Source organism: Prionailurus viverrinus, chromosome A2 (genome assembly GCF_022837055.1).
Source record: "Prionailurus viverrinus isolate Anna chromosome A2, UM_Priviv_1.0, whole genome shotgun sequence".
Lineage (NCBI taxonomy): Eukaryota > Metazoa > Chordata > Mammalia > Carnivora > Felidae > Prionailurus > Prionailurus viverrinus.
Window position 1 is genome coordinate 9,691,003 of NC_062562.1, and position 14,075 is coordinate 9,705,077.

The 14,075-nt window shown below is 41.1% G+C and overlaps 1 protein-coding gene across 1 annotated transcript; it reads right to left on the reverse strand.

The window, feature by feature from the left end:
• Positions 1-6,942: 6,942 nt before the first annotated feature.
• LOC125160667 (olfactory receptor-like protein OLF4) lies at positions 6,943-8,286 on the reverse strand. The gene is made up of 2 exons (XM_047849836.1): positions 8,248-8,286; positions 6,943-7,920 (listed from the first exon to the last, which is right to left on the reverse strand). Exon 2 carries the CDS (start codon positions 7,909-7,911, stop codon positions 6,943-6,945), a length of 969 nt encoding a protein of 322 aa, XP_047705792.1. The 5' UTR covers positions 7,912-7,920; positions 8,248-8,286.
• Positions 8,287-14,075: the final 5,789 nt, after the last annotated feature.

A 14,075-nucleotide genomic window follows, 5' to 3' on the forward strand; every position in this document is an offset into this window, starting at 1 on the left:
GCCATTGCAGATGCCATTGAAGTGGCTAAAGTGGCATTTTCAACTTGACAACAAATGTTGACCAGACGATGAGTGTGGTAGGCAGACTTCTAAAATGGTCTCCTGTAGTCTTCATCTCATGTTATTCATGCCTTGAATGTGAAACTGATGTAGCGAATTGTTTCTAATAAATAGGGTGCAGCAGAAGTGATAGATAATTTTTGTGATTAGGTTTTCAAAGACTTTGACTTCCGTCTTAAGAAGGCAGACTCTATTGCCTTCTTAACTTTCACATCTTGATGAAGCAAGCTGCCATATTGGAGAGTCCCATGTGGCAACTTGTGGCATGTATCAATAGTTTGTTCATTTTTATTGCTTAGTATTCCTGCTTGTTACATGCTTTCCAGCAAACATCTACAGGAGAAATGGAGCCATCAGGCCAAGAGCTCCTGAAAATTGAATCCTTCTAAAAATGATGTAAACTTAGAAATATAACTTTCCCCAGTCAAACCTTCACATAAGACCCTGACCACTTCTGATGGGTGGATTGTAGCTTTTTGAGAGATCATGGTTCAGAGAATTTAGCTAAGCCATGCCCAGATTCCCAGCCCACAGAAACTTTGAGATAATCAATATGTGAGATAATCAAGATGTCTTTCCTGAACTAATATTTACATGGGTGCATACATTTGTGAACACATTGAGTTAAAAATATTTCTGAGGGACACTGGTCCAAAGGTGGCAAGTTAAAACAATAGTCATCCTAAAAGACCTTCTCTGAGTGGCTTGTGTCTTAAACCATTTTCACAAAAGCAGTTTTTGTTTCCTTTTAAGGCCCACTTCATAAGCACAGTTGAAGAAATCATCTTTTATAGCTTGGGTAGCCCTATGATTGGGGCTTGGGGGAGCCTACACATAGGCTCTAGGTAAGACTGTCCAAGAAGAATGACTTATATGGATAATACTCTACCAAAAAAGAAAATTATTCCTGGAGTATTGCTCTGAAGAGACAAGAAAAGCTTCTCCCGGGACTCAGAACCAGAGTCAGGGCACATAGAATATTACTGCCTTATACCATATATAATCTTTTCATCAAAAGACAAAGACTTTCATAAAAACTTCCATATATGTTTTTCAGAAATTGAAGAACATTTGGGTGATTTATCTAAGGGAAATGTACTCCTCCTTCATTCATCAAATGGGTGCTACACATTAGCTTAGATCACAGAAGTTTATTTTCTCACAGTTATAAAGGATGGAAGTCCAAGATCATGTGCCATTATCGTTGAGTTCTGGTGAGAGACTTCTTACTGACTTGTAGGAAGCCACCTTCATGCACTGTCTTCAACTGGCCTTTCCTTGGTTCATGTGGGGACAGAGAGAGAGAGAGAGATAGTAAGAGAGAGAGAGAGAGAGAGAGAGAGAGAGATCTTTCTCTTCTCATAAAGACACCAACCCAACTGGGTTAGTACCCCACCCTTATGACTTCACTTAACCATTATCACTTCCTAAAAATCCTATCTGCAAATACAGTCACATTGGGGATTAGATCTTCAATCTAGGAATTTTAATGGGACACAATTCAGTCTATACTACACAGCTCAAGTGTATCAGGCTCTGTGTTGGGCATGGAGGGGGAACAAATATACTTTCAGCAGAGTGAGGGTGTACAGAATTTATAGCAGCTGTATTATAACTGTTTTTGTTTTTGTTTTTGTTTTTTATTTTTTTTTTTCTGAAATTTATTGACAAATTGGTTTCCATACAACACCCAGTGCTCATCCCAAAAGGTGCCCTCCTCAATACCCATCACCCACCCTCTCCTCCCTCCCACCCCCCATCAACCCTCAGTTTGTTCTCAGTTTTTAACAGTCTCTTATGCTTTGGCTCTCTCCCTTTCTAACCTCTTTTTTTTTTTTCCTTCCCCTCCCCCATGGGTTCCTGTTAAGTTTCTCAGGATCCACATAAGAGTGAGACCATATGGTATCTGTCTTTCTCTGTATGGCTTATTTCACTTAGCATCACACTCTCCAGTTCCATCCACGTTGCTACAAAAGGCCATATTTCATTTTTTCTCATTGCCATGTAATATTCCATTGTGTATATAAACCACAATTTCTTTATCCATCCATCAGTTGATGGACATTTAGGCTCTTTCCATAATTTGGCTATTGTTGAGAGTGCTGCTATGAACATTGGGGTACAAGTGGCCCTATGCATCAGTGCTCCTGTATCCCTTGGATAAATTCCTAGCAGTGCTATTGCTGGGTCATAGGGTAGGTCTATTTTTAATTTTCTGAGGAACCTCCACACTGCTTTCCAGAGCGGCTGCACCAATTTGCATTCCCACCAACAGTGCAAGAGGGTTCCCGTTTCTCCACATCCTCTCCAGCATCTATAGTCTCCTGATTTGTTCATTTTGGCCACTCTGACTGGCGTGAGGTGATACCTGAGTGTGGTTTTGATTTGTATTTCCCTGATAAGGAGCGACGCTGAACATCTTTTCATGTGTCTGTTGGCCATCCGGATGTCTTCTTTAGAGAAGTGTCTATTCATGTTTTCTGCCCATTTCTTCACTGGGTTATTTGTTTTTCGGGTGTGGAGTTTGGTGAGCTCTTTATAGATTTTGGATACTAGCCCTTTGTCCGATATGTCATTTGCAAATATCTTTTCCCATTCCGTTGGTTGCCTTTTAGTTTTGTTGGTTGTTTCCTTTGCTGTGCAGAAGCTTTTTATCTTCATAAGGTCCCAGTAATTCACTTTTGCTTTTAATTCCCTTGCCTTTGGGGATGTGTCGAGTAAGAGATTGCTACGGCTGAGGTCAGAGAGGTCTTTTCCTGCTTTCTCCTCTAAGGTTTTGATGGTTTCCTGTCTCACATTTAGGTCCTTTATCCATTTTGAGTTTATTTTTGTGAATGGTGTGAGAAAGTGGTCTAGTTTCAACCTTCTGCATGTTGCTGTCCAGTTCTCCCAGCACCATTTGTTAAAGAGGCTGTCTTTTTTCCATTGGATGTTCTTTCCTGCTTTGTCAAAGATGAGTTGGCCATACGTTTGTGGGTCTAGTTCTGGGGTTTCTATTCTATTCCATTGGTCTATGTGTCTGTTTTGGTGCCAAGCTGTATTATAACTGTTGATTTTGCCATTTGACTCTCAGCTGGCAATCTATTTCCCTTACTCTGGCTTTAGAATCTTAATATCCTTTCATTTTTATTAATGAACAAAAGAAAGGAAAGAGTCAGGACTCTATCTAGAAGGACTGAGTTAGGGAATAATTTTAATACTTGAGGCCAATTGAATTCAGTTATCTCTGCCCAAACCATCTTGAATTGCCTCAAGGCAATTCTGTAATCCAGAATCTCAGACTGGGAGGTTTTTGCTTGTCTTTTTTAGTGATGCTGGGGAAAATCAGAAAAGAGAGTCAAAAAAGATCCAGCCGGAGTTTCTACCCACTTTGCACATTTCTTTCAACCCTTTCAACTAGCTAGCATTACCCCAATCAGCTAGCTAACACTGGGAGCTAATATTGCTCCCTGATACGTCTTACATGGCTTCTCCTTGGACAGGTTTTTTTACTTCTCATTTACTATTCCTAGCTGACTCCATTCCTCAGTGATATGTTTTCACACTCCTTAGATCTTTTCCTCCATAGTGCAGAAAATCACACAATGGTTCTAGTTTTGTTGACAGTAATCTACCAAAGAACATGTTCACCTGACCTTGACTCTGACCTAGTCATCTTTGTCATTGACTTGGAATTTCATGTCTATTTGTACATGTGACTTCAGAATATCATGTGACATATGTATGACAGCACAAACAGGCATGTCTTGTTTTATTGCACTTTACTGCACTTCGTAGATATGGAATTTTTTAAAAAACAAGTTAAAGGTTTGTGGCAAGCCTGTGTGAAGAGGGTCTATTGGCACCAATTATCCAACAATACCTGCTTACTTCATGTCTCTGTATCACAATTTGGAAATTCTTGCAATATCTCATTTTTTCATTATTATTATTGTATTTGTTATGGTGATCTGTGACCCTAATGTGACTATTGTCATTGTTTTGAGGCTTCATGAACCACACACATATGACAGCAAACTTAATGGATAAATGGTATGTATTCCGACCAATCCACTGTTTGATTGTTCCCCATCTCCTTCCCTCTCCTTAGGCCTTCCTGTTCCCCAAGACACAGCAATATTGATATTAGGTCAGTTAATAATCCTATGATGGCCTATCCATATTCAATTGCAAGACTCAGATGTCTCTCACTTTAAATCAAAAGCAAGAAGAGAAAGACAGATACCATATGTTTTCACTCATATGTGGATCTTGAGAAACTTAACAGAAGTAATTATGTCCGGTGAGGGAAGAATGTAGAAAGCCAAGAGAGGACTCCCTGGATGGTTGATGTTGGGGACTGAAGCTCTGTCCCCACAAGATGGCAGGAAGGGGTCAGGTGCTGGTCTCCCAGCCAGACTTGGGACTCCAAAGAAAGAACAATGTCCTGTACAGCCCAAAGTGGCACACGCTGTGGGACTACAGAGGAGATATTTACAGCTCCTATGTCTGCTCATTAAGCAGCTTTTACTCTAACCTGTAAGCACATGATCTCCCTATGGGGCAATGATCCAGACACAATGGGAAATTTTCCTGCGGGTTCTCTCTCTGATCCTAGGACACTGTGTGCTAATCCAGGTGAATTCAGTTTTGATTCCTTCTTCTCCATTAATCTCCTACCTTCCAGTGGTCCACACCTCCCAGCACCTCAGCACAACCCTGACTTCAAGTTTTCCCAAAAATCTAATACTGAGTAACTCATCTGATTAGTTCCCTTAGGTTTTCAAAACATTGATTTATGGTGGGGACACAATCCCTGATGTCTCTAGAAAATTACTATTTCCTTCTTCAGCAGAGGGGAGAAATTTGATCCTGTAGTATAAAACCTTGGGTACTGGGCACCTGGGTGGCTCAGTCAGTTGAGCGTCCAACTTTGGTTTGGGTCATGATCTCACAGCTTGTGAGTTTGAGCCCCACGTCAGGCTCTGTGCTGACAGCTCAGAGCCTGGAGCCTGCTTTGGATTCTGTGTCTCCCTCTCTCTCTGCCCTTCCCCTGCTCTCGCTCTGTCTCTCTACCCTTCAAAAATAAATAAACATTAAAAAAAATTAAAAAAAAAAAACCTTGGGTACTATACTCCTTAGCTTCATGATAGTTTAGCCAAAACAATTAGGAATTTAATGGTTAGATCAGAAGTTAAGAACTGTTGTTTACTCCCTCATGATGAAGTGTATTTTAATTATAAGAGATACGTTTAGATTTCCTGCAGCATAGGCTAGCTTAGCACACTAAAGCGATTCTATGATTTAATTTTCACAAAAGTATTATCTATGAAGTCATCCTTTCATCAGCTCTATTCTCTATTGTCTAAATGGGTCTCAGAGGAATTTAATGTTCTGCTCAAAGGCATAAACCAAGCAGGGATGTAGTCTTAGTTGAAATTATCTTGGGAGCTTCCAGTTCTGAAACTCTGGGAAGCGGTTCCCAACCAGAGTTGCTCTTGCGATATTTGGCCATGTCTGAAGGGATTCTGCTGAGTACCTTCCTTCACAGGACAGCACCCAACAACAATAATTATCTATGTCTAACGGCCAACCGTGAGAAGGTGAGAAAACCTGTTCCCCACTGAGGATTTTCCAGCCTCAGTGTGCATGCAATTCACCAGGGACTGTAGTTGAAATGCAAATTCTTATTGCTCAGGTCTCCAGGGGCCCCAGCAACTCTGCTTCTCTAACAAGCTCCTTGGTGGTGTTGATGCTGCGGGTCCTGGATGTGGAGCACAGACTGAGAGCAAAGCCATGGTCCTTTGTTGGAGAAATTTTAAATTTAAATTTAAAGTTGTTAAGATGGCAATACTACCCCAAATATCTAGAAATTCAATGACAATATGAAAATAACAAAAAGGGTTTTTTTTGGGAAAAGTTTTTTAAAAGCCATCCTGAAATTAAATTTTAAATTAAAAATTTCCAAGCATGAGCACAGAATGCCATCCCATTTATTGATGTCCTCTTTAATTTCTTTCAGCAACATTTTATGGTTTTTATTTACAAGTCTTTTGACTGTAACACCTTAACCAGTTATTCACCCCAGCAAATAAATCCCCTTAAACACTGCCACTGGTGCACCATACTTGACTGAGAGATGTACTTGAAAAGAAAATGTAGTGCCTAGTAATACAGAGGACACTTTAAAATTTGCTTTATCATATTCGAGGTCATCTTTGACTCCAAAGCTATATTAAGTCATTCTATTCATTTGAATTCCTGTTTCCATAGACTCCAGTAATAGACATGTATTTGATAATCAGTTTTGCCAGTGACTAATGTAAGCACTGGGGACATAGAACCTGAGAAGAGAACAGAATCCTAATTAGGGGAATAAAACCAATGGCCTGTTATAAAATATGCTAATATGTTAATCAGGAAGAGCAGTTAAGTTAGTGATTTACAAAGGAATGACCGACATAAAGTGAAAAACTGTGGTCTTAGAATAGAATAGAATAGAATAGAATAGAATACAAATGACCTATTGCCAGATTGAATTTTTTTCCATCAGAGCGGTAACAAATGACTACTTTTTTAGGAAAACTACAGACATTACGTGGGGTGATTTTTGTCATTGGAGAAGAAATTATTCATAAGAAATCCAAGCAGTTCCAATAGATAACTAGGAATTGCTAATTTTTTCATAAAACAGATTGGGAATCAACTTAGAAATAGCAGAAGAAAATGAAGGGAAGATGGTTGGATATCAGAGAGAGGTAAAAAAAATTAATAAAATGAGTAACTACATTGTACTGTATTGAAAAAATGAAAATTACAGGGAGTTAATGAAAGCAAATTCTATGTCCACAATTTGCTTTAAAAAGATCACACCTTCTGACTCAAAGTCTTTGAGGACTGAAATCATGGGAAATTCTTCAACCGCAGGACAATTGGACCTTTTCTAACTGCCATTGCAGAGAATCTCCTCAGAGCCCCCTTTATATCTTTGTTCCTCAAGCTGTAGATGAAGGGGTTCAGCATGGGCGTGACCACCGTGTACATCACCGAGGCTGTGGCACTTGAGTGGGAGCTCTGGGTAGCAGCAGAGCTGAGGTACACTCCTAGGCTCGTACAAAAAAATAAGGAGACAACTAAAAGGTGAGATGCACAGGTGGAAAATGCTTTATATTTGCCCTGAGCTGATGAGATCCCACGTATGGAGGAAACTATCTTGGAGTAAGAGTAAAGGATCCCAACGAGGGGACCACCAGCCAGCAGCACAGCTGCAAGATACATCACCAAGTTATTAAGAAAGGTGTCAGAACAGGCAAGTTGGATCAACTGATTGAGTTCACATAAAAAGTGAGGGATTTCTACCTCTGTACAGAAGGACAGCCGCAACACCATTGAAGTTTGCAACAAGGAATGCAGGACACTCGTGATCCAGGACACCAGGACCAGCAGCCCACAGAGCCGGGGATTCATGATGACCGTGTATTGCAGGGGGTGACAGATGGCCACAAACCTGTCATAGGCCATCACAGCCAGGAGATAGATGTCCAACACTGAGAAGATTAAGAAAAAGTTCATCTGGGTGATGCAGTCCTCATAGGTTATGATTTTGCTCTGTGTCTGGATGTTCAAGAGCATCTTCGGGATGGTGGTGGATGTGAAGCAGATGTCTACAAAGGACAGGTTGGCCAGGAAGAAGTACATGGGGGTGTGGAGGTGGGAGTCAGAGCTGACAACCAGGATGATGAGCAGGTTCCCAAGCACAGTGATCAGGTACATGGAGAGGAAAAGCCCAAATATGAGGGGCTGCAGTTCTGGACCGTCTGAAAATCCCAGAAGCAGAAATTCTAAGAGTCGTGTATTGTTTCCTGGTTCCATGAGGTTGAACTGGCCCCCGGAAAAAGATATCATCAATTTTCACCTGAAGGCATTACTCACATAGTTGAAAGGGTCCAATTTATATTGTGCAGTCAAGAAATTAAATTCAGTATCTTGTGTATTGACTGTCCCCTTGAAGGTATTCCTTCTCATTTCATCTTTGATTAGGCGTTTCAGTCCCTTTCTCTGCATTCCCCAACAGATGTCATGCATTTTACTGTTTTACCAAGAATATCTTTCATGCATTCGAAGAATATGTACTGAGTGTCAAACATGTTCCGGGTGTTGTCTAGACAATGAGCACAGGAAACTGAAAACCAACAGCCACTATGATGCAGTGATGGAGACTGAATAGAAACAAATCAAAATATTAATAGGACATCAGAGGGTGTCAAGTGCTGTGAAGAGAACAAGAGTAGGTGTAAAGGAGAGCGTGGATACAAATGCTATTTTGTAATTGGTGTTCTGTTAAGACCAGTAAACAGGTGACATTTGAAAGGAGACCTCAGGGAAAGGAAGGCAGGAGCCACGAGCATGTCTGGGGAAGTGTGTGTTGGCTGAGGGAATGGTCTCTGCAAAGACTCTGAGGATGATACTATGAGCTGTTCAATCCAAAATAGGTAGCATGTGTGGGAAGGGGAAGGAAAAGGAGAGAGATCAGATGTGGTATCAGGCAATTTCAAGGAAATAGGTGTCCTCACTGCTGGTTAACCTTCAAGAGGAAGGAGTCACTCGCCCACGGTATACACTGCTTGTATTTTAGAATCTACTTACAAAAGTGTCCTGTAAATTGACATAGAGCCCTCCTGAATGCCACGTGTTCGTTTAGTTCTGGCCTCTGTATTACAAGAATCACCTTAGAATATATTAGACCATGTCTAATATACCCCCCCGCTCTGAGGATGGATCTCACTCCACAAGGCACTCACACACCCATGCGCATGCACGCACGCGCGCGCGCGCACACACACACACACACACGTACACACACAGACACCCACACACACCAAATCATTGCTCCCTGGGCTGTGCTCTTAGCCTGACTTCTGACCCCCAGCCCCAATGATTAAAGTCGGAGTGGCTATAACTCAAGCTGGCCAGATCCATTATAATTCCCCCAAACAATGTAGAATTGTACCTGAATTCCAATGCTCATGTTTCCCATGGACAAATAAAATTGACAAGTCAGACTGGCATGCTCATATTCCGTCCTGTATTTAATGAAACACAAACAATCTGCTCAAAATCACACATACACACACACACACACACACACACACACACAAACACACACACACACACACACACACACACACACACACAGAGGAGCAAGAGAGGGAAATGAAATAGAAGTGGCACAAAAGATCTAATGGCTCAGGTGATCACTGAAATCTGAGGGGCCATGAAGAAGAAAGCGCATCCCTGGTTCTGACAACATTCCAAGTCTTGTTACCTCCCTGATGCCCAGCAAAAATAGTAAGGAGGAAACTTAAATTCAGTCAGAAGACAAAATTAGTGGGAACTTCAGGGCGTTGCTCACCTTACAGAGTGAATGTTTCAAGAGAAACCTGTGCCAAGGAATAAATCAACACTTCAGCACAGGAAATATGCAAAGCACAGCAAAAGTTTGGCAGGTTATAATGAATCAGTAGAGGACTGGTTTTTTTTTTTCTGTGCCTGTTTCAATCGGGTGTCCTGTGATCTTAGAGAAGGTGGACAAATCCCTTTCACTTTTCAGATGTGGCATCTTTTCTTCATTTTTCCTGGGCTTTGCGTTGTGATCTCTTTTTTGACAATAGCAGTGGGCACACTCTGGTCCTGTTTCTGGTCTTTGCACAACACTGTAAGGTCTGTTCAGAACTTTCTCTACAAAATTCTGCACATACTATGACAACCATTCTGACTCTAAATCACTGTCTTCATAGGATTTCTGCCTGAGGCTCTTACACCACACACTTATTTCATTCTACTGTGATTCCACCATATAAGGCAAGTACCAAAGGAATAGGGCCCTCTCTGACCTTGTTCACTGTAGTTTTTCAGAATGACATGGTCAGGCAAGCAAATGACCATTGAGATCTCAGCGTTCTGGGCTAGGCTGGTGGCCATGTGGTGACCTCAGGTAAATACACCTGACTTTGAAGTCTCTCTGACCCTTTCCTGCCAGACCTGCTAGGCTCCTGGACTCACCTGTTTGGGAACTCTGAGGGAGAGGTCTCTGTGTGGAAGTCTGAATTCCTTTCTGGATGGTTACTGATGGTGACTAAGCTCTGTCCCCACTCAGGATGGCAGGAAGGAGGCTAGCATGAGTCTCCTAGCCGAGCTACAGACTCTGGAAGCAACAGTCAGGTCCCATCAGCCCAAGGTGGCACAGGCAGAGGGACAGCACACAGGAGATATTTATAGTTTCCTTTGTCTGTTCTTGAGGCACATTTCCCTCCTGCTTCTCCAACACAGAGCACATGATTTCCCTGGGGGACACTGGTCTGGACACAAAGAAATGTTTTCCTAGAGATTCTGTGTTCCCAATAGATCATATTATAACCACGTGAATCCAGTGTTGATTACTCCTTCCTCATAAACTCCACTGTAGGAGATAATAATACATACAGAAATAGTTAGCTGATCATATATTGGTTCAAGAGAAAAGAGCACCATAGTCACATATGACATCATGGACGAGCCTTAGAAACACAAGGTAGAGACTCACAGCTGACTATAGACCCACGAGGAGACAAGCACGGCTCAGAACAAACTCCTAACATACAATATCATTTGGTAATAAGGACATTAGATTAAACTTTTCTTTTAGGATGGCTTGTTATGCAGCAATAGCTAACTGATTCTATCATCAAAGTGAACAGAAATAAGGACAATTATCACAATCTGCTACTGATTGTTCTTGCCATTTATTCTTCTATTTGAAGAATACATTCATGGTAACTGTTTTATTTTGGTTTAGTTCAGACAACTGCATATAAAAACTCTCCTTGAGGGGTGCCTGAGTGGCTCAGTCTTATGAGTGTCTGACTCTTGATTTTTGGCTCAGGTCATGTTCTCATGGTCCTGGATTGAGCCCTGCATCATGCTCCTTGAACGTGGAGCTGTGCACTGTTTATTCAGTTCCTCTCTGCAATTTTAAATCAGATTTTTTTTGTTACTGAGTTGTATGGACCACAGCCTTGATGCTTAAAGAGTGGCCATGGACCAGGACCTGTGGCATCAACAACTGGGAGCTAGATCCAAATACAGAATTGCTGGGCCCACATGAGCCCTGCCCAATCAGAATCTGCATTTGGGTAAGATAACCAAATAATTTTCATATATACTGAAATTGGAGAAGTGCTGGTCTAGTGTAGTGTTGCTCAACCTTCACACTGTTGACATTTGTAGTGGATAATTTTTTTTTAATATATGAAATTTATTGTCAAATTGGTTTCCATACAACACCCAGTGCTCATCCCCAAAGGTGCCCTCCTCAATACCCATCACCCACCCTCTCCTCCCTCCCACCCCCCATCAACCCTCAGTTTGTTCTCAGTTTTTAACAGTCTTTTATGTTTTGGCTCTCTCCCACTCTAACCTCTTATTTTTTTTTTCCTTCCCTTCCCCCATGGGTTTCTGTTAAGTTTCTTAGGATCCACATAAGAGTGAAACCATATGGTATCTGTCTTTCTCTGTATGGCTTATTTCACAGCATCACACTCTCCAGTTCCATCCACGTTGCTACAAAAGGCCATATTTCATTTTTTCTCATTGCCACGTAGTACTCCATTGTGTATATAAACCACAATTTCTTTATCCATTCATCAGTTGATGGACATTTAGGCTCTTTCCATAATTTGGCTATTGTTGAGAGTGCTGCTATAAACGTTGGGGTACAAGTGCCCCTATGCATCAGTACTCCTGTATCCCTTGGATAAATTCCTAGCAGTGCTATTGCTGGGTCATAGGGTAGGTATTTTTTTAATTTTCTGAGGAACCTCCACACTGCTTTCCAGAGTGGCTGCACCAATTTGCATTCCCACCAACAGTGCAAGAGGGTTCCCGTTTCTCCACATCCTCTCCAGCATCTATAGTCTCCTGATTTGTTCATTTTGGCCACTCTGACTGGCGTGAGGTGGTATCTGAGTGTGGTTTTGATTTGTATTTCCCTGATAAGGAGCGACGTTGAACATCTTTTCATGTGCCTGTTGGCCATCCGGATGTCTTCTTTAGAGAAGTGTCTTTTCATGTTTTCTGCCCATTTCTTCACTGGGTTATTTGTTTTTCGGGTGTGGAGTTTGGTGAGCTCTTTATAGATTTTGGATACTAGCCCTTTGTCTGATATGTCATTTGCAAATATCTTTTCCCATTCCGTTGGTTGCCTTTTAGTTTTGTTGGTTGTTTCCTTTGCTGTGCAGAAGCTTTTTATCTTCATAAGGTCCCAGTAATTCACTTTTGCTTTTAATTCCCTTGCCTTTGGGGATGTGTCGAGTAAGAGATTGCTACGGCTGAGGTCAGAGAGGTCTTTCCCTGCTTTCTCCTCTAAGGTTTTGATGGTTTCCTGTCTCACATTCAGGTCCTTTATCCATTTTGAGTTTATTTTTGTGAATGGTGTGAGAAAGTGGTCTAGTTTCAACCCTCTGCATGTTGCTGTCCAGTTCTCCCAGCACCATTTGTTAAAGAGATTGTCTTTTTTCCATTGGATGTTCTTTCCTGCTTTGTCAAAGATGAGTTGGCCATACGTTTGTGGGTCTAGTTCTGGGGTTTCTATTCTATTCCATTGGTCTATGTGTCTGTTTTTGTGCCAATACCATGCTGTCTTGATGATGACAGCTTTGTAGTAGAGGCTAAAGTCTGGGATTGTGAAGCCTCCTGCTTTGGTCTTCTTCTTCGAAATTACTTTGGCTATTCGGGGCCTTTTGTGGTTCCATATGAATTTTAGGATTGCTTGTTCTAGTTTTGAGAAGAATGCTGGTGCAATTTTGATTGGGATTGCATTGAATGTGTAGATAGCTTTGGGTAGTATTGACATTTTGACAATATTTATTCTTCCAATCCATGAGCACGGAATGTCTTTAATTTCTTTATATCTTCTTCAATTACCTTCATAAGCTTTCTATAGTTTTCAGCATGCAGATCCTTTACATCTTTGGTTAGATTTATTCCTAGGTATTTGATGCTTCTCGGTGCAATTGTAAATGGGATCAGTTTCTTTATTTGTCTTTCTGTTGCTTCATTGTTAGTGTATAAGAATGCAACTGATTTCTGTACATTGATTTTGTATCCTGCAACTTTGCTGAATTCTTGTATTAGTTTTAGCAGACTTTTGGTGGAGTCTATCGGATTTTCCATGTATAATATCATGTCATCTGCAAAAAGTGAAAGCTTGACTTCATCTTTGCCAATTTTGATGCCTTTGATTTCCTCTTGTTGTCTGATTGCTGATGCTAGAACTTCCAGCACTATGTTAAACAACAGCGGTGAGTGTGGGCATCCCTGTCGTGTTCCTGATCTCAGGGAAAAAGCTCTCAGTTTTTCCCCGTTGAGGATGATGTCAGCTGTGGGCTTTACATAAATGGCTTTTATGATATTTAAGTATGTTCCTTCTATCCCGACTTTCTCAAGGGTTTTTATTAAGAAAGGGTGCTGGATTTTGTCAAAGGCCTTTTCTGCATCGATTGACAGGATCATATGGTTCTTCTCTTTTTTTTTGTTAATGTGATGTATCACGTTGATTGATTCGCGAATGTTGAACCAGCCCTGCATCCCCGGAATGAATCCCACTTGATCATGGTGAATCATTCTTATATATATCATTGAATTCGTTTTGCTAGTATCTTATTGAGAATTTTTGCATCCATATTCATCAGGGATATTGGCCTGTAGTTCTCTTTTTTTACTGGGTCTCTGTCTGGTTTAGGAATCAAAGTAATACTGGCTTCATAGAATGAGTCTGGAAGTTTTCCTTCCCTTTCTATTTCTTGGAATAGCTTGAGAAGGATAGGTATTATCTCTGCTTTAAACGTCTGGTAGAACTCCCCTGGGAAGCCATCTGGTCCTGGACTCTTATTTGTTGGGAGATTTTTGATGACTGATTCAATTTCTTCTCTGGTTATGGGTCTGTTCAAGCTTTCTCTTTCCTCCTGATTGAGTTTTGGAAGAGTGTGGGTGTTTAGGAA